The sequence below is a fragment of the Telmatherina bonti genome (assembly GCF_933228915.1).
Source record: "Telmatherina bonti genome assembly, chromosome: 3".
In the NCBI taxonomy this organism is placed as follows: Eukaryota; Metazoa; Chordata; class Actinopteri; order Atheriniformes; family Telmatherinidae; genus Telmatherina; species Telmatherina bonti.
Window position 1 is genome coordinate 13,479,789 of NC_136621.1, and position 20,486 is coordinate 13,500,274.

At 41.2% G+C, this 20,486-nt stretch overlaps 1 protein-coding gene across 2 annotated transcripts in view; it reads left to right on the forward strand.

Annotated features, from left to right (window-relative positions):
• Window positions 1-20,486, forward strand: part of rptor (regulatory associated protein of MTOR, complex 1) — a 235,132-nt gene that overhangs the window by 154,094 nt on the left and 60,552 nt on the right. For both annotated transcript variants that reach the window (XM_079265219.1, XM_079265220.1), the window contains exons 17-21: window positions 1,314-1,505; window positions 5,139-5,279; window positions 7,501-7,621; window positions 9,953-10,093; window positions 13,399-13,554. In XM_079265219.1, coding sequence (XP_079121345.1) covers window positions 1,314-1,505; window positions 5,139-5,279; window positions 7,501-7,621; window positions 9,953-10,093; window positions 13,399-13,554 — 751 coding nt within the window. The remainder of the gene's footprint in view (window positions 1-1,313; window positions 1,506-5,138; window positions 5,280-7,500; window positions 7,622-9,952; window positions 10,094-13,398; window positions 13,555-20,486) is intronic.

A 20,486-nucleotide genomic window follows, 5' to 3' on the forward strand; every position in this document is an offset into this window, starting at 1 on the left:
GAAGCCAGTGATGTTTGAAACAGTCCCATTTTTTTTTACATGCATAAAGGGAGAAAAAATAAGCCTGAAGAAGCACGAAACAGGATAAAGTATCTACTTTACTTCTATTTAGAGTCTTACACCACTTATCTTTAGAGGTTAGTCATAACAAAAAGCCTTCAGAGATTTTCTTTTTTCTCCCAATGATTTGTAGACGTTGGTTTTCATTTAGCAGCTCTATTCCCGCCCTTCCCAAAGGAAAGAATCTTAAAAAAAAAAAACTAGATCCACGTCTTTCCAGATCATCCCAACATCTGAGCACTTGTTCCTCATTCCATTTCTGAGCTTCCCAAAGATTTCATCCAAACCTGTCCACAACGACAGACAACGGCGCTGAACACACCGCTGTGCTGCAGACGACCACGGCACAAAGCAAACCGGATGGAAACTATTCCATTTAAAGTTTGGGGACACTGGGAAAGCATTCCCAACCAGTTGTGTCCAGCTGGGTCAGTGTTTGAATAGATGTATTGTTACGACCATGTGTTGAATCAAAATTAGATTTTTTTTGTGTGTGTTTGTGTGTTTTCATAACCTTGAACAGGATTATTAAATAGAAAACAACCTGCTCATCGTCGTCCCCCTGTCTTTATATCTTGAATTTTCCCATAAAAATCATTCTGTAACAAGTTTCTGAAACTATGAGTTTATCACCCACTCTGTGATGTTACACACACGCACACACACACACACACACACACGCACACACACACACGCACACACACACACACACACACACACACACACACACACACCTTTCTGAAAACTCATGAAAAGAAGAAACACAAAGGAGGAGAAATAATGCTCATGGTTTCTCTGCCAGGAATAAAAATCTGTCACAGAGAAAGTTCAAAAGTAAAAACCGACTCTTACATCATCCTTCAGACTGATTCCGACCTTGACGGAGCAGCAAGCGCTCGTTTGCAGAGATAAATTAGAGAAGTTGGGTTGATAGAAGTCCTGCTGCTGTAAACTCATAATGTCTTTGTCTCTCTGGCAGCAGGAGGTCACAGGTGAGCAGTGACTAACAAGCTAATAAGGTCTCCCTAAAAGCTGGATTAGACTGACATGATGCAGATGTTGTCATTGTATTAGGATCAAGCAGAAAGGTCAGTGTTGACGACCCCAGCCTGAAGTCTGCTCGCTGATGATAAAAACGTCTCTAATGAAGTCATACTCTGCTTTTACAACCAGAAAGTTCAAAGCGCACATCTAAAGAACCTGAAAAGCTCTGGGGCTCATTATTCTGCAATCCCCCCCTTCTCTCTCTCCAGGAGGCCTGTCTGCAGGGGAACCTGATAGCAAACTGCCTGGAGCAGCTCTCAGACCCCCACCCCCTGCTCCGCCAGTGGGTGGCCATCTGCCTGGGCCGCATCTGGCAGAACTTCGACCCGGCTCGCTGGTGTGGAGTTCGGGACAGCGCCCATGAGAAGCTGTACACGCTGCTGTCAGATCCCATCCCCGAGGTGAGAGCGTCTTACTGCCGCTCAGGTACAGAAAGAAGCGTATGAGGAGTTAAATTTAGAGCGAAGCTCAGGAAGCCAGAATGTGGTGGAGGCACCTCGGCAATATGCGCTTCGGATTGGTTGGAGGTACAGAGACAACAGAAGATTGTCACGCTCTCACTGATGGATTGTTTTAGGACTCGGATGCAGAAAAATCTGCCAAAAGAAATAAGAAACAAACTTTTTTTTTTTTTTATTGTCTTTGTCGTTATTCTAAAACAGATTAAACGTAAAGTTACAGTCTGTCAAATCCACAGATTTCAGAGGATTGGACTGCCTTCATCCCGCATCAGTCACTTCTTTCAGGTCAGACATTGTGCATTTCTCCTCCCCAACCCCCCCCCCCCCCCCCGCTGTGTCAGACCAGCTTCCACAGGCAGCCTCTGTCTTCTGACGAGTCCTCCATGACTAAAGTAGGAGCTGTGTGGGAGCATGAGCTGGATGCAGACATGCACCAGCTATTTCTGTGCCCATCTCGCAGTTCAAAGTTCTTCACAACCGACGTTTTCTAAAGCCCAGCTCCCCAAAATACACCCAGAAGTAGGAGGCAGAAGATGGGCTTTTCATGAAACTTAATGTTTCTGTTGGTGTTTTTGTTGCTTGTTTGTTTTGGTAGTTGTGTCTTTTGTTTGTTTTTTTGTTTTTTTGAGGAGGGGGTTGGGGGTGGATGGGGCATTTTAAGCATTACTGCTTAACTTTTATGTTCAAAATATTTCGGGCCGAAACTAAACAATTGCCTATTAGCATATAACGTTTCTCATTGATCCACATCATGATGAGCGACTACATTCTGTGTGTACGTACTTGGACAAAGTTGTTGGTTCCCTTTGGGCAGTGAAAGAAAACCCAACAAAGGTAACAGAAACAACTTGAATATGATGAAAGTAGGAATAAATAAAAATTCTGTGAAATTTATCCAGTGAATATGAGACACAGTTTTTCAATCATGCTTCAACAGAATTATATTAAAAAATAAACTCAATAAATAGGACTGGATTGAATTCATAGAATTTTTTATTAATTATTACTTTTGTCCAATTCAAGTTATTTCTGTGACCATTGTGACCTTCCTTCATTGCCCAAGAATTTTTTCTGTGTGTGTGTGTCATAATATATATATATATATATATATATATATATATATATATATATATATATATATATATATATATATATATATATATATATATACACATATATATATATATATATATATATATATATATATATATATATATATATATATATATATATATATACATATATTATATGAAATCTCTGTTTTAAAATTGAATTGAAAAGGAAATATTAGGATTTCTTTGCTTCACAATTTTAAATTAGATTTTTTTCTTTAAAATAAACATTTGTCATTTTTATTGTTTTTATTTTACTTGTTTTTTTGGGCATTATAGCAGCAGAATGATGGTCTGGCTACTGTGTTGTTTTTTCATAATTGAAATCAAGAAAAATGACAAACTGTTTTATACATACATACATATAAATATATATATATATATATATATATATATATATATATATATATATATATATATATATATATATATATATATATATATTTTTTTTTTTTTTTTTTTTTTATTTTTTTTTTTTAATTAATCCTAGTAAACAACATTAAAGTCCCACCCCTACTGAATGATATAACAAAAAATTAAAATGTAAATTTTAGACACACTAGAGACCAAAAAAGGCTTGTATGAAGGAAAATAAAAAATAAATGAGAAAAAGAAGAAAATTTGTGCTGCATATAATGCAATTTATCTATTACATTGATACTAATTTTGTGAATGGTTTTCCTGTTCACACACACACACACACACACACACACACACACACACACAGACATCATGTTTCAACTGGCCAGCCAGCACCTGGTGGTCCGTGGTCCTGAGGGACGGGGAGGCAGACTTTGTCCTGACGTTCACCTCAAACGTTCGGCGTTCCCGGTCACACCTGCACACACAGGAACATCTGTTTCCAGCTTGAGCTCCCTGCAGGCAGCCGCCTGGTTTGCAGGGTTCAAACTGAGGACTGCACACTGATTCACACTTTCAGCTGCATTCTTGTTTTTGTTTTGTTAAGCATCTTTCAGTTGAACGTTGCTGGTGGTGATAATGTACAGGTCATTTATTTTATTGATTCATTCAGGTACTTCAGTTTATCTTTATGCTGTTATAATGTTGGACATTCATTTATTAACACACATTATAGAGATAAGAAACAAAATATAAGGCAGGACACTTTGTGCTGAAGACTTGGTTTAGGATTGTGACAGTAATAGTCGGAGACGGGCCTCGGAGAGTCTGTGTGATGGAAACATGACTGTGTGTGTGTGTATATCTGTGTGTGTCGTCCCCAGAGCATTGTGGAGACGAGTGAAGAAAATGAAGGAGGCCTGGAGATGCGTGACTAAGCAGAGTTTAATTAAATTTAAGCAAAAGTCTGAGGAGACAGAAACAGAATGACACCTGCTATTTTCTACTTTGAAAGTCACTAAAACACACACACACACACACACACACACACACACAAATGTGTACAAGCACACAGATCACACTGACTGGGTCTTTTTGTCATTTTGTCACTTTGTCCTCCAAAGTTACATGATTTGGACAAAAAGGTTTTCAAATAAACTTCCTTTAATTTAATGATGAAAGTTTCCTCTTTACCTGTTTATTAAACCAGGAGACAGAAGCTCTTTCAGCAGCTCACAACTAGGTTTTAGTGGAATTCTTCATTATTTATTGTTGAAATGTTTTCGTCCCACATTAAAGAAGCAACAGGACTTCATTCCTCTTCTCTGCCTTTTGCAATTCTTTCTATAAATCCTGATTTTGTCTCCTGAAACAAGAAAGTCCATCTTAAACCGCAGAAGCAGCAGCAGCAGCACTGCGTGGCTTATTGTTGAACTGTAACTGTGTCACAGTGCATGCAGGCTTCTGACATAAAAACATATAAATAGACGTGTTGGTTTTAATATGTTTAGTTGTCCTCTACTTTACAACCTCGCCGCTTGCAGCCGTATGAGGATGATCTCAGCTGCAGACGTCTTCATGGTTTTCAGAATGTGTTTATTTAAGAAGAGAATAATGATGTTTTGTGTGATTGTCTCTTTTTTTATTATTGTTCTTCCAGGTTATAGGAATGAAATACAAGTGAAATGTTCTTGCTGAGCATTTACAATCTTCTTATAATCTCTAAATCTGTTTGCCAGGATTAAAACGCAGCAACTGTTGACGCTGCAAAGCAAAATGGCTCCTGTCGCTACCACAAGCTGCTTTGCTAAATATTCATTTTGTGGCTTTAATTTGGTTCAGTTTATGAAAGCAGTCTGTGCTGAAGAATTGTCCCTGGGTGATGAACTTTAGATGAAATATCCAGTGAAGCAGGAAGAGACATTGATGAGGAGCAGAGACAAAGATCACAGCTTGCGGAGAAGTTGAGCCCTGATGTTCGCTGTGCTTCATTCTGATGCTGTCAGAGAAAAGCAGCGAATCCTTATTCTAATCAAAGCAAAGACAACTTTGCGCTACACGTGATCCATCATGTGAGACCGTCATGTGTGTGTTCCTGCAGGTGAGGTGTGCAGCTGTCTTTGCTTTGGGGACATTTGTTGGGAACTCTGCCGAGCGGACGGACCACTCCACCACCATCGACCACAACGTGGCCATGATGCTGGCGCAGCTCATCAACGACGGGAGCCCCGTGGTCCGCAAGGTGTCTGCAGCACACAAGCATCCACACGCTGTCTTAGCTGTGTACTAAAATGCCACGTACTAGTAGGATGTTTGTTTGCAGCAAGTTTAAAGCCAGGCTACATAGACTGTGTCATTAAAGGGATATTCCACAGTTTTGTTGGAGTGAAATCCTTGTGAGCAGTCAGTGAATCTCTTCTTGACTAGTCCTGATATTTTCAGCCTCCGGTCTGAAATCACACACTCAGCCTCAGTGAGGTTTATCCTCACTGCTACCAGGCGGTATGTATAATGCTGGTCCAACAGCTGAGGCATGTGAGAGTACTACAGAAGTGTCAGGATGAGTAAATGTGTTACACAGTAGAACATGTAAATGATCTTTGCCTCCTATCCACAGGATAACAGCACAGTTTATGTAGGAATGTCTGGTGAGGAACTGTGTGAAAGTCAAAGGTGAAAAAGATGAAGCTGAGTAATTTTCCAGGTGTGTTAATCCAGCTGTTGCAGGCAAAAATCTCAATCCATCAGCAAATACTGAAGATGAACACCTATCAGAGTCAGAGCCTCTAAAGTCACCTTTATTCACACCATGAGGATTCTGTAAGAAGTGAAATCCAAGTTCGTATATGATGGGAAGAGATAATACTTCACCATAAATCCCCCCTTCATCTCCATGGAAACTGCCTGGACCTGCACGTCTCGTTTCAAACAAAGACAGAGTTGGGTTTTTTTTTGTTTTTTTCCAGCTAGAATAAAACTTTTACCACAAAACAGCTGAATGAAGACATGATTTATGATTCTGGCTTCCAGCTCTGAGTCTCTGTCCCGCCGTGATGAGACAGGCGTCTCCGCGATCAGCAGAGTCTCTGCAACCACATGACACCTTGTTGATGTGGTTTGGCTGAAGGGAAGGAATTAGCAGAAGCTCTGAAGTGGGCAGAGCTGTTCTCGTCTTTTTGTTGCATCCTCATGTGTGCAGTGACACAGAACAAGACAGATATTAATGGGTTGAGAAAACTGGAACAAAAGTAAACAACTGTTCAATAGAGAACATAAAAATCGTGGCGCCATTCTGGGCCGCTGTTGGCGTGTTTCTGTGTGTCGTTACAAAGAAAACTCTGCTTGTTTCTGCAGTTAAGAGGCAGAACACCCAGACATTTCACACAGCTGGAGGGAAAGAGAAAACAAAAGACAAATAACCACAATGTGCAGCCATGACAAACTGAGTACGCCATGACAGAGAAGCATTGTCTCATCTGGTTGTTGGTCTACAAAGCAGAAATCAGACCACTTAGGTGCATCTAAAACCGCTTCCATCAGGAAATCAGAAGATATGGATGATTACATAGCTATGAAATACGCCTCGCTTCATATTAAAAAAGCCACCAGACACACCCCCAGCCGGTAGGGAAGACACATCAGTGCTGCTTTCCTGGATATCTATGAGAGCATCTCCAATCTATGACCTGTGTTGAGCTTAGAGGATCTTTTTTTTGTGCAGTTTCGGACAAACCCGGGTATACCAGCGCAGCAGAAGTTACTGGTTCCAGTAGAAAAAGTTCATTCAGTTTATCATCTCAGAGAGATGACGAGTTTATTCTCTGGATCAAACAAATAATTAAACCGTTGCCCTAGCAACCAGTACTTTCAGGGTTTAAGCTGTGCAGATGAGAAACTTACACCTTGTCAAAGTCCAGCGTGCACAGATCAACCAAAGCGAGCGCGGTGTGTAGATTTCTGATGTTTAGAAGCACTGACAGGTGTATTTTTAGTTGGAGAGGGACTGATCCTCATGTTCTGAGCTCAAAGTTAAGCTAATTACCTCCCAGTTGGACCCGTGTCCTCCCAGCACTGACAGGCGAAAGGTTGCACTGTTCTCCCTCCACTCTCAACAATGAAACTGACATTTCTAAATAAATATGTTTCTTCGTGAAGACCTCAAACAATTTGACCTCCAGAGATGCTGAAAGGTTAAGGTGCGCTGAAACAAAGACGTATTTACGGCGATCAGACACTCTGACAAAATAAAGACATGAAGGTGTCATATTGATGAGTAAAAGATTAGAAAAATACAAGATAAGAACATCAATGTGAGCCTTCAGTACATCACGGTGAAATCTGGCCTGTTAGTTTCTGCTTAACCCGTCTTCCATTAAGCCAGGAACTTCATGCTGATGGAAAGGAGAAGTCGCCGTAACTCAACCATCCTGGTGTGTGTCTGCTTTTTTGTGGACGTTTTGCAGGAGCTGGTGGTCGCGCTGAGTCACCTGGTGGTCCAGTACGAGAGCAACTTCTGCACCGTTGCCCTTCAGTTTATAGAAGAAGAGAAGAACTACACGGTGCCGTCTCCTGCCAACACAGCAGGTGTGTGTTGCTTTACTTTACACACATCGGGCTTTGATGACAAGTCGGCCAGATTAGAAACAGATTTGTAGAAAATCGCTGGATTTTAATGACTTACCAAGTTAAAAGTTAAAAGTTACGATGAGACTCGATGGGCACAATTTAAACAACAAAGTTCCCCCGAATGCTTTAAAGTTAAATATAGTTTCCATCTAAAACAACAAACAAAAGCAGCGCAGCACAATACAAATGATGTATTTAGGTGTCAGACTGGACTCCAGTCCAGCTGGAGTCTGAAGCAACAATCTGAACACACTTTAAGTCTGAATGGTTCAAACTGGGAGCAGAACGTGTTTGAAGTTAAATGTCAGCGAATCAGTGTAAAGATCCGTTCGATAAGATGCGGTCAGTCATTTAAACTTTATATTCAGGTGTCATGATGCTAAAACTGTGCCAGCTGTTGCGTCTGGAGTTTTTATAAAGAAAGCAGAGAAAACTGATCGAAACCGACAAACACTGCGTTGCCATAGTGATAAAAGTGTGATTAAGGCTTTCCGTGTCTTTGAGGGGAGCTGAGAAATGACTCCAAATTAAAAAACATTCTTCAACGACAGTGTTGATCTCCTAATGCAGCTTCAGAGACAGCAAACACCAGAGAATCAACAAGACGACCAGAGTTTCGTTCTTAACGTTTTTTCTCTCCATCGTGTACAGATATTTACGCCTCATGTAGGAAAGGCGCTACATGACCTGGCGAAGACAGTTAGGCTTCATCAAGGGTTCCTCAGTTCAATGCAGACTGAAGTGTGTTTAACCCCAAACAGACGTGCTAAACATTTGCAAGGCATATTTTGGTTCTTTTTTTAAAAAAAAGAAGTCCATATGGCAACATGAACTCAGAGAATAACGTAGAACCCAAAATGAACCCTTGAAGGACTCCGCCAGGGGAAAGGGGATGTAGGTGTGAGGTAGAGAAAAGCTGCTTTGTGTCCGGCTTGAACAATGAACGAACAATGCCTCTGATATGTTGAGGCTGTCATGTAGCGTCTGAGGATACGTCGTAACTAGTCGTACGTCGTAAACAAGACGAGATAAAAAGATTAAACAGATCAGGAGAACCTGAGTTCTAAAGAGGCCGTTCAAACCTCTGAAATCATGTTATTTAGAGACTGTCTGATGTTGATTAAAACCTTGTTTTCCAGAACTGTGGACAGAAATGAAAATAGTGATTCCTTAAAGGCAGCTTAAATACAAGCTGATGTTCGAGATGGAGGAGAAAACCGTAAAATATGGTGGAAGCTGCGCTCCATCATGTGAAGCATAAAGCCCTGAGACGATTATCTCTGTCCGGATTGGCCCTGTGTGATGGGCCGAGCTGTGAAGTCAGGCACAGGTTTTAATGTTCAAAACTAGGGTTTTTATTATGGCCCAAAAAGTTGTTTAAATATAAATGAATAAATCAGGCCAATAAAAGAGGTCAACTTAACAAAACTATAATCAAAGAAGTTGTAACAGCAGTAACTCATGCGACAAAATGAAACAAACTGACCTAACAAATGACACACAAGGGAAAACTTAAATAGTGGCTGATCAGCCCAAACAAAACCAGACAAAGGGGATGACACACAAAAAACTAAATGAACAAAAGAAAACTCTATATTCCCTCCCATTTCTGCCACTGGTCTGGTCCAGTTAGCTGGCTCCACCCCATGGCCACCTGCTGGTTCACAGCCAAGGGATGGAGCAACTGAAGCTCAAAGGAAAGAGAAAACAAATGAAAACAATAAACAATCACAACGTAAACTAAAATGTGCGCTTTTTCAGAACAGTTGTGATGCTAGATGAAACTGTCAAACCAAAATACTGGTCTGCAAATTAAATCCTGGTTGAACAAAATAAATCTAAGTGTATGTGTGATGCATTTTGATGTCACCTGTGTGGCTACAGACACCCTGTATGAATAAATCTGAACTGTACTTGAGCCAGAAAATGAAATGAACATGATCAGGCTGTGGTGGCCTGCGAGACAAAAATGGAGGTACGTGTTTTCTGAAGCTGTCCCACATTTATCTATCGCAGGGATTTTACTAAATTTAAGGAGATGTTCAAGGGATCTAAAGCTGGATTTAAACTTCTCTGCAAATACAGGTGTGTGGAATGGTTTCAGGGGTAAGTTTCACGAGGAAACCTTCACTAAACGCTGCATGTTCACTTTAATTTTACTCTTAATCCTAAACCCTGACAGAAGCTGAACCAATCGGTTTGCTTGATCAGCAACGTTTGTAGAGCAAGAGAAGAGTGAGACGTGTCTGGTTTTTCTCCTGATCTCTGTTGTCCTCCTCTGACATTCAGAGCCCGGTAACCTGACTCCAGTGAGGGATAGCCCGGCCATCCCTCGACTCAGATCTGTCAACTCCTACACCAACATCCGAGCTGCGACCACAACCCGCAACCTGAACAAAAGCCTGCAGAACCTCAACCTCAACGAAGAAGGTAGGAGCGCAAAGGATGCTGGGAAACGGAGCAGGATAGAGGGGGGCGGTGTGAATGGAGAGGAAGACTGTATCTTTAACTGGTTTATCAGGTGAAACATTGAATCAAAGGAAAGAATATTATAGTTGTTCAGTGGCGGCCACTTCATTAGACTCACCTCCTTGGCAACACAAATAACTCACCAGCCAATCAGATGGCAGCATCTCAATATTTAGTCATGTAATCACAATGAAGTTCACTGGATTAAGTTCAAACTGGGCACCAGAATGAGGAAGAAATGGGATTTAAATGTACCAGAGTAGAGTCTGGGGACTCGCTCGCATCAACAGATTTCTAGGGCGGGACAAACAAGAGCAGGGTAAACCAATCAGAAAGATGGCGGACGTGACGTCAGTAAAGCGACAACCTACAGTGTCTGGAAGTGTTCAGTAGAGCGAATGCAAGAGAAGAGAATAAAAAATGTCTTTCGCCAAAGTACTGTCAGCTGTTTTAAGGATTTGAAATGCATTTACAGCAACATGAAACAAATTCCCGCTCCGTCTGTGCGCCAGTTTGAATGTTTTGAAGAATACGTGGTGACGCAAGGCAAGAGTCTCCTCAGATCAGCCAATCAGTGACGGGGAGGGACTCCAGACTGAGTCGGTCTGTATTGAATAGAGCACTCCAGTGTGGCGCGCCAGGCTAAGACAAATCTGCAGCAGCTGTGCGATGCTGTCATGCTAATATGGAGACAAATTTCCAGCACATTGTTGAATCTGTGGAGCAAAGGATTAAGATATTCTGAGAGGAAATAAATCCCAACCCAGAACTAGTAAGATGGACTTATGGAAGTGGTCAGTGAGTGTATATTTAATGTAAAAACTAAAGAAATGTAACTCATAATGCCAGGACACCCTAATTAAATATTTGATCTTATTGCGGATAATTGCTGCAACAGAAAAAGGATGTTTTAGACAACGTCATTATTTTGTCTCAGATGGGGATTTTTACATTTTTATCATCCAGAAAAGCTTTTGCTTCAGTCGTTGGCCCTTTCCTCATCACTTCTCTGTGTCCCAACTGTGGAGACCAGGTCATAATTATAGACCAGCATCCAGAGAACTGATCCTGATGATACGTTGTTGCTTCATTGTTATTTAAAAAGTCCTCTTAACTTTTCTGTTTCTGATTTGAAGAGTTTCCGCCTTGTGTTTGTCTGGTTTTAGTCTCTCCTTGTGGATATTAACATCACCACATCACATTTTTCACAATATCAAGTTTTAATGAGAACTTTTGACAGTTTTAAATATGTGCAAGGTTCTGCAAGACCCGTGTAAATGTAGGCCACAGGTTTCATGATCATTTTCTTCCTTCCAATTACTCTATTCTCCATGTTTCAAACTGCTACTCAGTCCCACTTTCAGCTAATTGTTTCATGGTTTTCTCCTAACTGTTGGTAGCAACATGGCTCAAGATGGGTACTTTTTTAAAATTTATTTATTCTTATTTTCACACAACTAGCAGAACGGGGACGCTGCTGCGCTCCTCTGTCTCAGCCTGATCATTAGTGGGAGCTGGGAGCTGTCTGTGGTGCTGAAGAGCAGGCCTGCAGCTTAAAGAGCTGCAGCAGGAAGGATTGATGGATGCTGATAGAAATGTAGCGTACTGAGCGCTTCGAGGATCGCATATGGTATTTTTAATGTGGAAAACATCCCAAAAAATATCAGCATTTATGACAAACTGTCAAGTTTTCATGAATATGTTATTGGATAATGGAAGCAGAAATAATTCAACAGATGTTTTTGTTTTTATTTTCACTTTTACTTGTCATGTTTACTTCAGTGTAATTCAGTCATATTAGCTTAATTTATTTCCTTTTTTTTCTCCCTTCTTTTGGATTGGAGGGAGGTTGGGGGGGTGAACCACAGTGGTACTGCTCTGTGTGCTGCATCGGGGGATGCAAGAAGCCAGAAAACAGACCATATTACACATGTAGCCTGACTGCAGCAGCAGACTACACCTTGGAAAGGTTGCAGGTTCAAATGAAACAACAAATAAGACTGTTTCTGACTTTCATAGTTTTTAAAATCTTCAGTGTTTTGTTAACTTTAAATAATGAAAATGTTTGGACAATCCTTTATTTGTAAGCGGCGCAGCAAAGTGCCCTGGTTGCACCGTGAGCGCAGACGGACTTCCTGTACAGCCCATCGGTGCAAACTGCATGCAGATTTTCAGCTCTTATCAAAATATTGTGTTGATTCACAGATCTGTTGATCTGCCGAGATGAATAGGCTGTTCTTTTTTTTTTTTTTTAAATCTATTATCACCCACAGACTTGTGCATGCACGTGCACTATTTGTCAGGTTCTTTCTCCTTACAACAATCTGCTTTCTTTCAGTGTGAGTAGTTTAAACAGGGATTAGCAAGTCTGGACCTAGAGGGTCAGTCCTGCAGGTTTTACATATTTCCCTGTTTCAAGATACCTGGTGCTTTGTGCAACGTGACTCGAGCTGTTGGACCCATTTCTATTTAAATCCAGTTTGTAAGAGCAGAGAAAACATCTAAAACTTGCAGGACAGCGATCCTGAGGACCACAGATGCCCTTCCTGGGTTTATGTCATGCTTGAGCATTTTGCATATTTCTCAACACAAGTTTGAGCTTCATGTTTTTCCAGTTTGCTGTTTGACTGTAGAATCACTGCTCAGACTTCAGCATTGGGTTTCAGCAATTTGCTCATATTTGTTCTGCATCAGAACATGTTTTTTCAGAAGCAGTAAATTGTACTTTTATTGGACCGTCTTCTTCTTTGATATTGTCTTATGTCGTGTAAGATTATGAAGGCTTCATCTGAAAAATGATGCACTATTATGTTCCTAAAGGTTTATTAATGATAAACCTGTCAGTCGTAGTTGTTTCACTTCAGCGTTCCTAAAGAGAGACGTTGCCGTCCCGTCTGTGCTCCAAGCCAGAAGGCTAAAGCTGGCTGCCCCCGTTGTCTGCCGACAGGCTGAGTAATGCATCCATAAGTAGCTTTAAATCACAAGCACCTGGTAAACAGCATAACCACCAGTGCTCGCTCCAATATGCAGAGATGTTTATCATCGGTAAGTACACAAGCAGAGCGGATCTCCGTTCTGCACCCGTCTCCATTTTCCCTCCGATAGCAGGGTGGCTTGTGTGAGTCAGACTAACGTTTGCTGAGATGAGAGTTAAAGGAAGACGTGACATAACCTGAACGCTGAAGTGAAGTTAGAACAACTTCTTGGCGTCTCTTCCCCAAACATAAAAATTCAATTTTTCTAATCCCTTACTGTCCCACCTCCAGGTGGACCAGCAGCCTTCTCTCCTGGAAACCTGAGCACCAGCAGCAGCGCCAGCAGCACTCTGGGGAGCCCCGACAACGACGAGTACATCCTCTCCTTCGAAACCATCGACAAGATGCGGCGAGTTTCCTCGTACTCATCCCTCAACTCCCTTATAGGTAACAACCAGCCAGCAGGTTTAGAGCTCCAGCTCTACTATGTTAGTTAAACAGTAAACCCAGGAAATGTTGGTATTACCGTTCAGGACCAGTCAGCCTGTGGAAACCTCAAGCATGACGTCTTGCATTGACAAAAAGCCTGTTTTATGACAGTATGCTTATATATAGTCATAGCCAAGTCAAGCCAACTTTATTTATAAAGCACTTTCATGACAGGCACTGCTAACAAAGTGCTAAACATAACATAATTAACATATTAAAACATAAAACAATAAAACTGTAAAGTTTAAAACCATCAAATATCAAAACAATGAAACAAATAAATAATAAAAGCAGTAAAAGTAAACTCATTCTGGGTAAAATGCCAATGAAAATAGGTGGGTCTGAAGATTTAAAACTGGACAGTGATGAAGCCTGACTGACCTGCAGTGGCAAAGGGCTCCACAGAGCTGGTCCCACCACTGAAAAGGCCCAAGTCATGTCAAATCAAAGGTATACTTAATGTAAGTTAATGTTTTTGCATGTCAGGAAATTCTGTAAAAATCCACCAGATCTTAAAGTTGGATACAAACAACCATCAACACATCACACTGTCATTATATCCTGAAGTAAAACTGAGCCAAAATGCAGAAGGGTCAGGTACGCAAATCCCAGTCTGCTGCTTTACAGTATTCAGGTGTCGGTAAACACGATGCCAAGGAGGAAAGACATCAGAAATGCTCTTAGAAAACCAGCAGTTGCTGCTCATCATTGTGGGAAGGGTTGTAAGCTCATATTTAAAGTGTTTGGGTTGCATTGTTCCTCTGTCATCATTGCCGAACCCGTCTGACATCTGTCTGACAGCTCGGTTGTAGCAGAACATCGAACCATTCGTTCTTCGTCCTGCTTTTAAACTTTTTATGAAGATCCTAAAACATCTTCACATCTTGGATTTGTTCTTCGCTGAGAAGAAATCCGACAAAAAGTTTTCCAAACTACAAACTTGTTTAAACAAAGTCAAACTTCGTATTTCCTTCTGTTCTCTTTATTAAAACAAAACAACAACATTACAGTCGTGATTTTCTCCAGTTTTATAAATAACGTTTGGAAATCTGTGGAGTATTTAGTTCTTTTAGAATAAATGAGGAGATATTGCAGATTGGTGAGACGTTGTCATTTTCCTCTGAGGAAAAATAAAGACGTTTTTAGTCATTAAAGAAGAAATCCGAGACCATACAGGATTTATTTTTCCGTTGTGGATCTTCCTGAAACCATCGGTGCAACAAGCCGCGTTCATGTTGGCGTTAAAGCACCGGATCTGTTCGCTCAGTCTGAAGAATATCCTTCATAAAAGTTACCCATTACTCCCAGATCAGCCTGCTGAATGTCTTTCATCGTTCCAGTTTACTATAGACATACATTTTATTAGATTTATTAGTTTTATTAGGAAATCAAGGTTGTGCTTTGATCTCTTGGTTGATGACATCACTGAGCGACTCACTTGGAGGTTTTATTTCATCAGATGCTCGACTCGCTCTAAAGGCGAAATGCAACTCAACACGATGCCTTAGACCAGTGATCCTCACTGTTAATTCAACAAGAGCCGCACTCGATGTACTAAGACAACGTTGCGTGTCCTGCTACGTTGCCAAATCAGCAACATTCAGCATTTTATCCTAAATATTGCACAGAGTAATGGCGTTCTGATGCAACAGTATATGGTGAAAATACAATAAAGCCTCCAGAATGTGGGTGTTTCTTTTTCTATTTATATACGGAGCTACCGATGGAGCAGCTCTTTGGTGGAGTTCAATGCAGCTGAAATCAGCCAAAACTGGCAACTCTGTCAGGGTCAGTTAGAGCCATTAGGACAGCAAAGTTTCTGCAAGCAGCCTTCAGCTCTTGTTTGTGGAGAGAACTGCACCGTTGAGGATCATTATGACTTGTTTAGAAAGCATTTTCAGAAAACCAGTGGCTGCTTCACGAGCCGCAAGTCAAGAGCCAGTGAGCCGCATGCGGCTCGCGAGCCGCGCATTGAGGAACACTGCCTTAGACGGAGGCAGTTTGCTTTACAAGCTGTAGAAGGTGCAGCAAGCTGGATAATGAAAATGTAGGTGTAACTTTCCCCCTTTAGCCACAACGCCATGAGGATGTTCATCCTGATGCGCTGATGACATCACTTTGGGTTGCTGCCCAAGTTCAGGAGGAACCAACCACCTGCTGGTGCATGAAGCTGCTTTTATATGATCACTGTGAGGAGATGGGGCTTCTGTCGCTCAGGAGAAAGAGCAGTTGTCTTCCGACTGGAGAGTCGGGAAAACAATTCCAGGCTTCCCCTCGCTATGTGTCGAAGTGCCGTTGAGCAAGACACTGAACCCCAAGTTGCGGGGAATGTGTGTGTAAGAGTGTGTATGTGAATGTGACACGTAGTGTAAGGCGCTTTGAGGGGTCGGCGTGACTGGAAAGCGCTACATAAGTACAAGTTACCAAGTTTTTGCTTTATTTCGCGTTAAAAATGAAGACAGACAGGTTTCTGTGTGCATCTTTATCATTTTTTCATTTCATGAAAAATTGGGACTGAAGACGAACGATTTTGTGATTTAAAAACATTTCTGTGAATCTGATGGAGAGTTTTCATCAAGAACAGATATAAGAGGATTAAATATAAAATTTTGGTGAATGAGGTCAGAAGATCCCAAACAGCTGCTGATCTACAACAGAATCTTTCCTAATTATTAAAAATAATAATAATAAAGTAATGAGTGTGACATGTTGTGTGTTTTTTATTTGAGCTTCTGTTTGCCTCATTCTAAGCTCTGCTAAACACCAGATTATTTGATGACCTGGAGAATCTTAGAAGTGACAGAAGGTTCATTTTTTTTACCAACTCTTGGTTTTTTCTTCCGTTTTTTTCCTTTTCTCCTCAGTTGACCGTTTCCCCTGCGAGTCCACCTTGAAAGTCTCCTTTACTTTCCGTTTTAATCCTTTTAAAGCTGCGTTCTGTGTTGATATGAACTGGGAGAATTATTTTCCCTTCTCTGAGCTTTAAAGCCTGTTTGTGTTTGTTTCTTTATCGTTTCAAGTAAATAAGTCCAGGGGATCCAATTATTAAACGGCAGACTATCGATAAGCTCCAATGTTATCAGTTCTTTTAATGTTTCCTATCCAGTATTGCTGCATAAACAATATTCAGTGTTTAATACAAGACATCAATCTGTGGTGCTTTTACGATATTCCCAATCCAGTGGAGAAATGTTTCTCTTTCACAGCTTTTTACACATAAACAAGCCGAGCTGCACACAGATGCAGACACACACCCCATAAGTGTGGTTAATCTCAAAGCACCTTAAGTCTGGTATCAGAAACGCGTCATTTAGCAGTGGAGAACTTCAGCTTTCCTGAGGAGTGTTGTCTCAACAGTATCTTATAACAAACAGGACGTCTGACCCACAAGGATCTGCAGGTGTGTCTTTATTACATTTAACTATGTTTCATATATTCAGTCATCATTTAAGTATTGATCTCTTATCAGCTTCACTAGTTGTGTTTGCACAGAGCACATTTGATTTAAATGAACGTCCAATCAGAATAAAAACATCAGAGTAAACATGTCAGCTGTTCGATCGGAAAGAATTTTCAGTCAGATCGAATCTTTTCATCATCCGATGGGATCATGTCTATACTCATTCTGTGTGGATGTTGTTGCTAAGCAACCACGAGGGGGTTACCTGCCGTGATGAGTTAGTTGTGTCGTGGAGTTCAGGATTGTTGAGCATCTTGATGGTTAAAAGGGGGGCAGTTTGTCCACCACAGAAGAAGTACCATCTCACCTCCACCCCCACAGGGAGGAGGACAGTAAAACTTTGCGTGTCTCATACCTTCCTTCTTACTGTTGGAGCGACAAACCTGCAGCGGTTTTCCAGCTTCTCTTTGGGTTTTTGTTTTTTCATCCACAAAATGTCAGAACAATAAAAATAAATGAATTTCAGAGCAGCAGATTTAATTCCCATTAAAACCAGTTTCAGGAAAAGTTCTTTCCCACATGTTCTCTCAGATTTTTACTTTTAATGAATGCAGCGATTACAAAGTTACCTGAACAACCGCCAGCAGTTTTGTTCTTTTTTATCCCAACTTTAAAGTAAATCTACACTTTGAATGTAGTTTCACATCCACATGTACATTTTTATTGAGTCACAAACACTTTTTCCCCAAATATCAGTGTCTGATGAAGGAACAACGCAGTTTCACCTCCTCTGGAAGCTACGTTGGGGGTTTATTTACTAAATCCAGCTAAAACTGAGCTCTGTCACACCTGCTGTTGTGTAAGTTTTCCAGGTTTATTTAAAGCAAAGAATAAAAAACGGGATGAAATAAAGCAGGAATTAAATGATTGATGGAAGACAAAAAAAAGCAGCTTGGTCCTCTGCCCGCTCTCTTCACCCTTTCATCCAGCAAGTCAAACATCCAAACATCCAGGTTTAAAGTTGTTTTCAAGCAACTTGTTGGTTTTTATGGCTGGTTCGAGCTTCCTGTGTAAACAGGGCAACCTTGTCGTCCCCACTGGCATCCAGAAGCAGATCAGCACGGTTGAGTGGATGGGATCTAAGCGACAACATCGTTCCAATTCCAACTTTATTTATAGAGCGCTTTAAAACAACACAGTTGTCCAAAGCGCTGTACACAATCCCAAGCTCAACAACATACAGAATATAATAGAAGTAAAAACAAATAAATAAAAATAAAAATATTAGTCACTGTAAACACAACATATGAAAAGAAAAAAAGAAACATTAAAAAGGAGTCAGCAACTCAGGCAGTGTTAAAAGCCAGTGAAAAAAGGTGACTCTTAAGAGCAGATTTAAAAGCAGAAAGAGAGCCAGCCTCTCTGAGGTGCAGTTTTTGGTTTTGGACCAAAAAGGAGCGGTTCCCCCCAGGATTTCAGCTTGGTTTTTTGGGACAACCAGCAGGGAGCGATCTGCCGACCTCAGAGAGCGAGAAGGGACGTAAGACTGAAGCAGGTCGGACAGATACTGTGCAACGAGGCCACGTTGACATTTAAAAACAAAAGAGTTTTAAAATCAATACGAAACAAAACAGGAAACCAATGCAGAGGCTGCAAAACCGGAGTAATGGGTTTCCGGTTTCTTGGTTCCAGTTTAAAGCCGAGCCGCAGCATTATGAACTAGTTGTCGTCTGACTGCTGATTTGTCAGCTCTGTTGCTTCTTAAAACCCTTTCAGCTGATCTGAGACTCGTCAGTCTGCCTTGTTTGTTCTTCGGCTTCTGTCTTCTGCTTGGTTTGAAGTTGTTTTCAGAAGAGCTGCGAGGCTTTCTTCTGAATCCCACCTGAAAACTGAATGAACTTGTTTGACATCCTTGTTTCTGTTTTATCGCATCTCTCTGCAAACGAAGCGTTGCGACGTGGCTTGGGCGTTATCATGCAGCAGTTTGGAGCTGATTGAATTCATAAAAGCTGAAAGCCGGCGCTGCTGGACATCGGCCTGCGGCGAAGCAGCAGGAGAGCAGAACTGTGTGGGAGGGCAGAGTTGTGATTTATGGACTTACTACTACTATCATTTGTAAAACTGCTACAACACTGTAGCAGCAACACCAGCGACTCTGTAGGGCTGCAGTGCAAAGGATGAAGAAGTCGGACATATGCAGCAGAGATTCTGAGTTTTTGGTCTGAATTTTGCAGCTATGATGCGATAAAATGTCCCAGTTTGATCCAGGATGGTTGCAGCTCAGGGGGAAGGGTGGAGGTCCCCACATCCTCAGTCTTTTTATTGTACTGACCAGGGACTTCAGGAAACAAAACCCCAGTTTGCTTCTGATACTTGAATCTGAGTTTGACTCATTGGCTGCCAGGCCTTGTTGTAACAGGGAGACCAGTGTGTTTTGGGGGCGGGACTGGAATACAGTGAAATTCTTTGAAATGTTTAATGAATTATTAAAAGTTTAGAAATAAATAATCCATCTATTTCTGGTCAGGTCGCAGGGGCAGCGGGGCAAACAGGGAAGCCCAGACGTTCCTTTCCGCAGCCACAGGAAAGGAACGTCTGGAACCAGAACGGACCATAGGATCGTAGACCAACCAGTAAATAAAGAACCCCGCCTTCTGGTTTAGCTTCTTCCTCACCACGACAGATTCATGCAAACCTAAAACTACAGAAGCTGCACCGATCCGCCTCTTGATCTCACTCCTCCCCCCACCTCCCTGCAAACAAGACCCCGACATACTTAAACTCATCCACACCTGTTTCCATGGCAAATGAGGGGATTGAGACCATTGTCTCAGATTTGAAGGTGCAGATTTTCATCCCGACCGTTTTATCCTAATTTATATTTTTTATTTTAATTTCAACGTGGTTTTGTTTGATTAGATTAGCAATGATCTGGGTTCATGTCTTAATGTCTAGATGAGACTTGTGAAAGCTGCTTCCATGCAGATATGATCTATAAGTAGATCATATTTGCATGTAGAACTTTCACTGAACAGAGCCTCCACACTGTGACGTCATCCCAGCGTTTCATCACAAATCTCTGATGAATGAATGAATTTAAGGTCCCAGCTCATGAAAAAATGTTAAGATAAGTCATTTATTTTATATATATTTATCCCTTTAGTATTCAGGGATAGTTTGATCTATTTACTAACACTTAAAATGTCAACATTTTTATAGTGTAATCTTCTACTTTCTGGTGTCCATCAGGGGGCAGAAGACAAAAATCAGACTGCAAATTTGCACCACTTACAGGTAGGCATGTATACTGGAATGATGCTTATTTCCATGTATGAAGCCTAAAGCAGTGGAGGACTTCAGATGGATAGCAGCTAGCATGACAGTGCTCCAAAACTCACAGTTTTCTGCTGAACAAGGTCTGATTGATCCCATCTCAGAAAAGCATCTCTGCGGTCTGCAGAGATGCTTTTAACGTGGCCTGAAGCAGCTG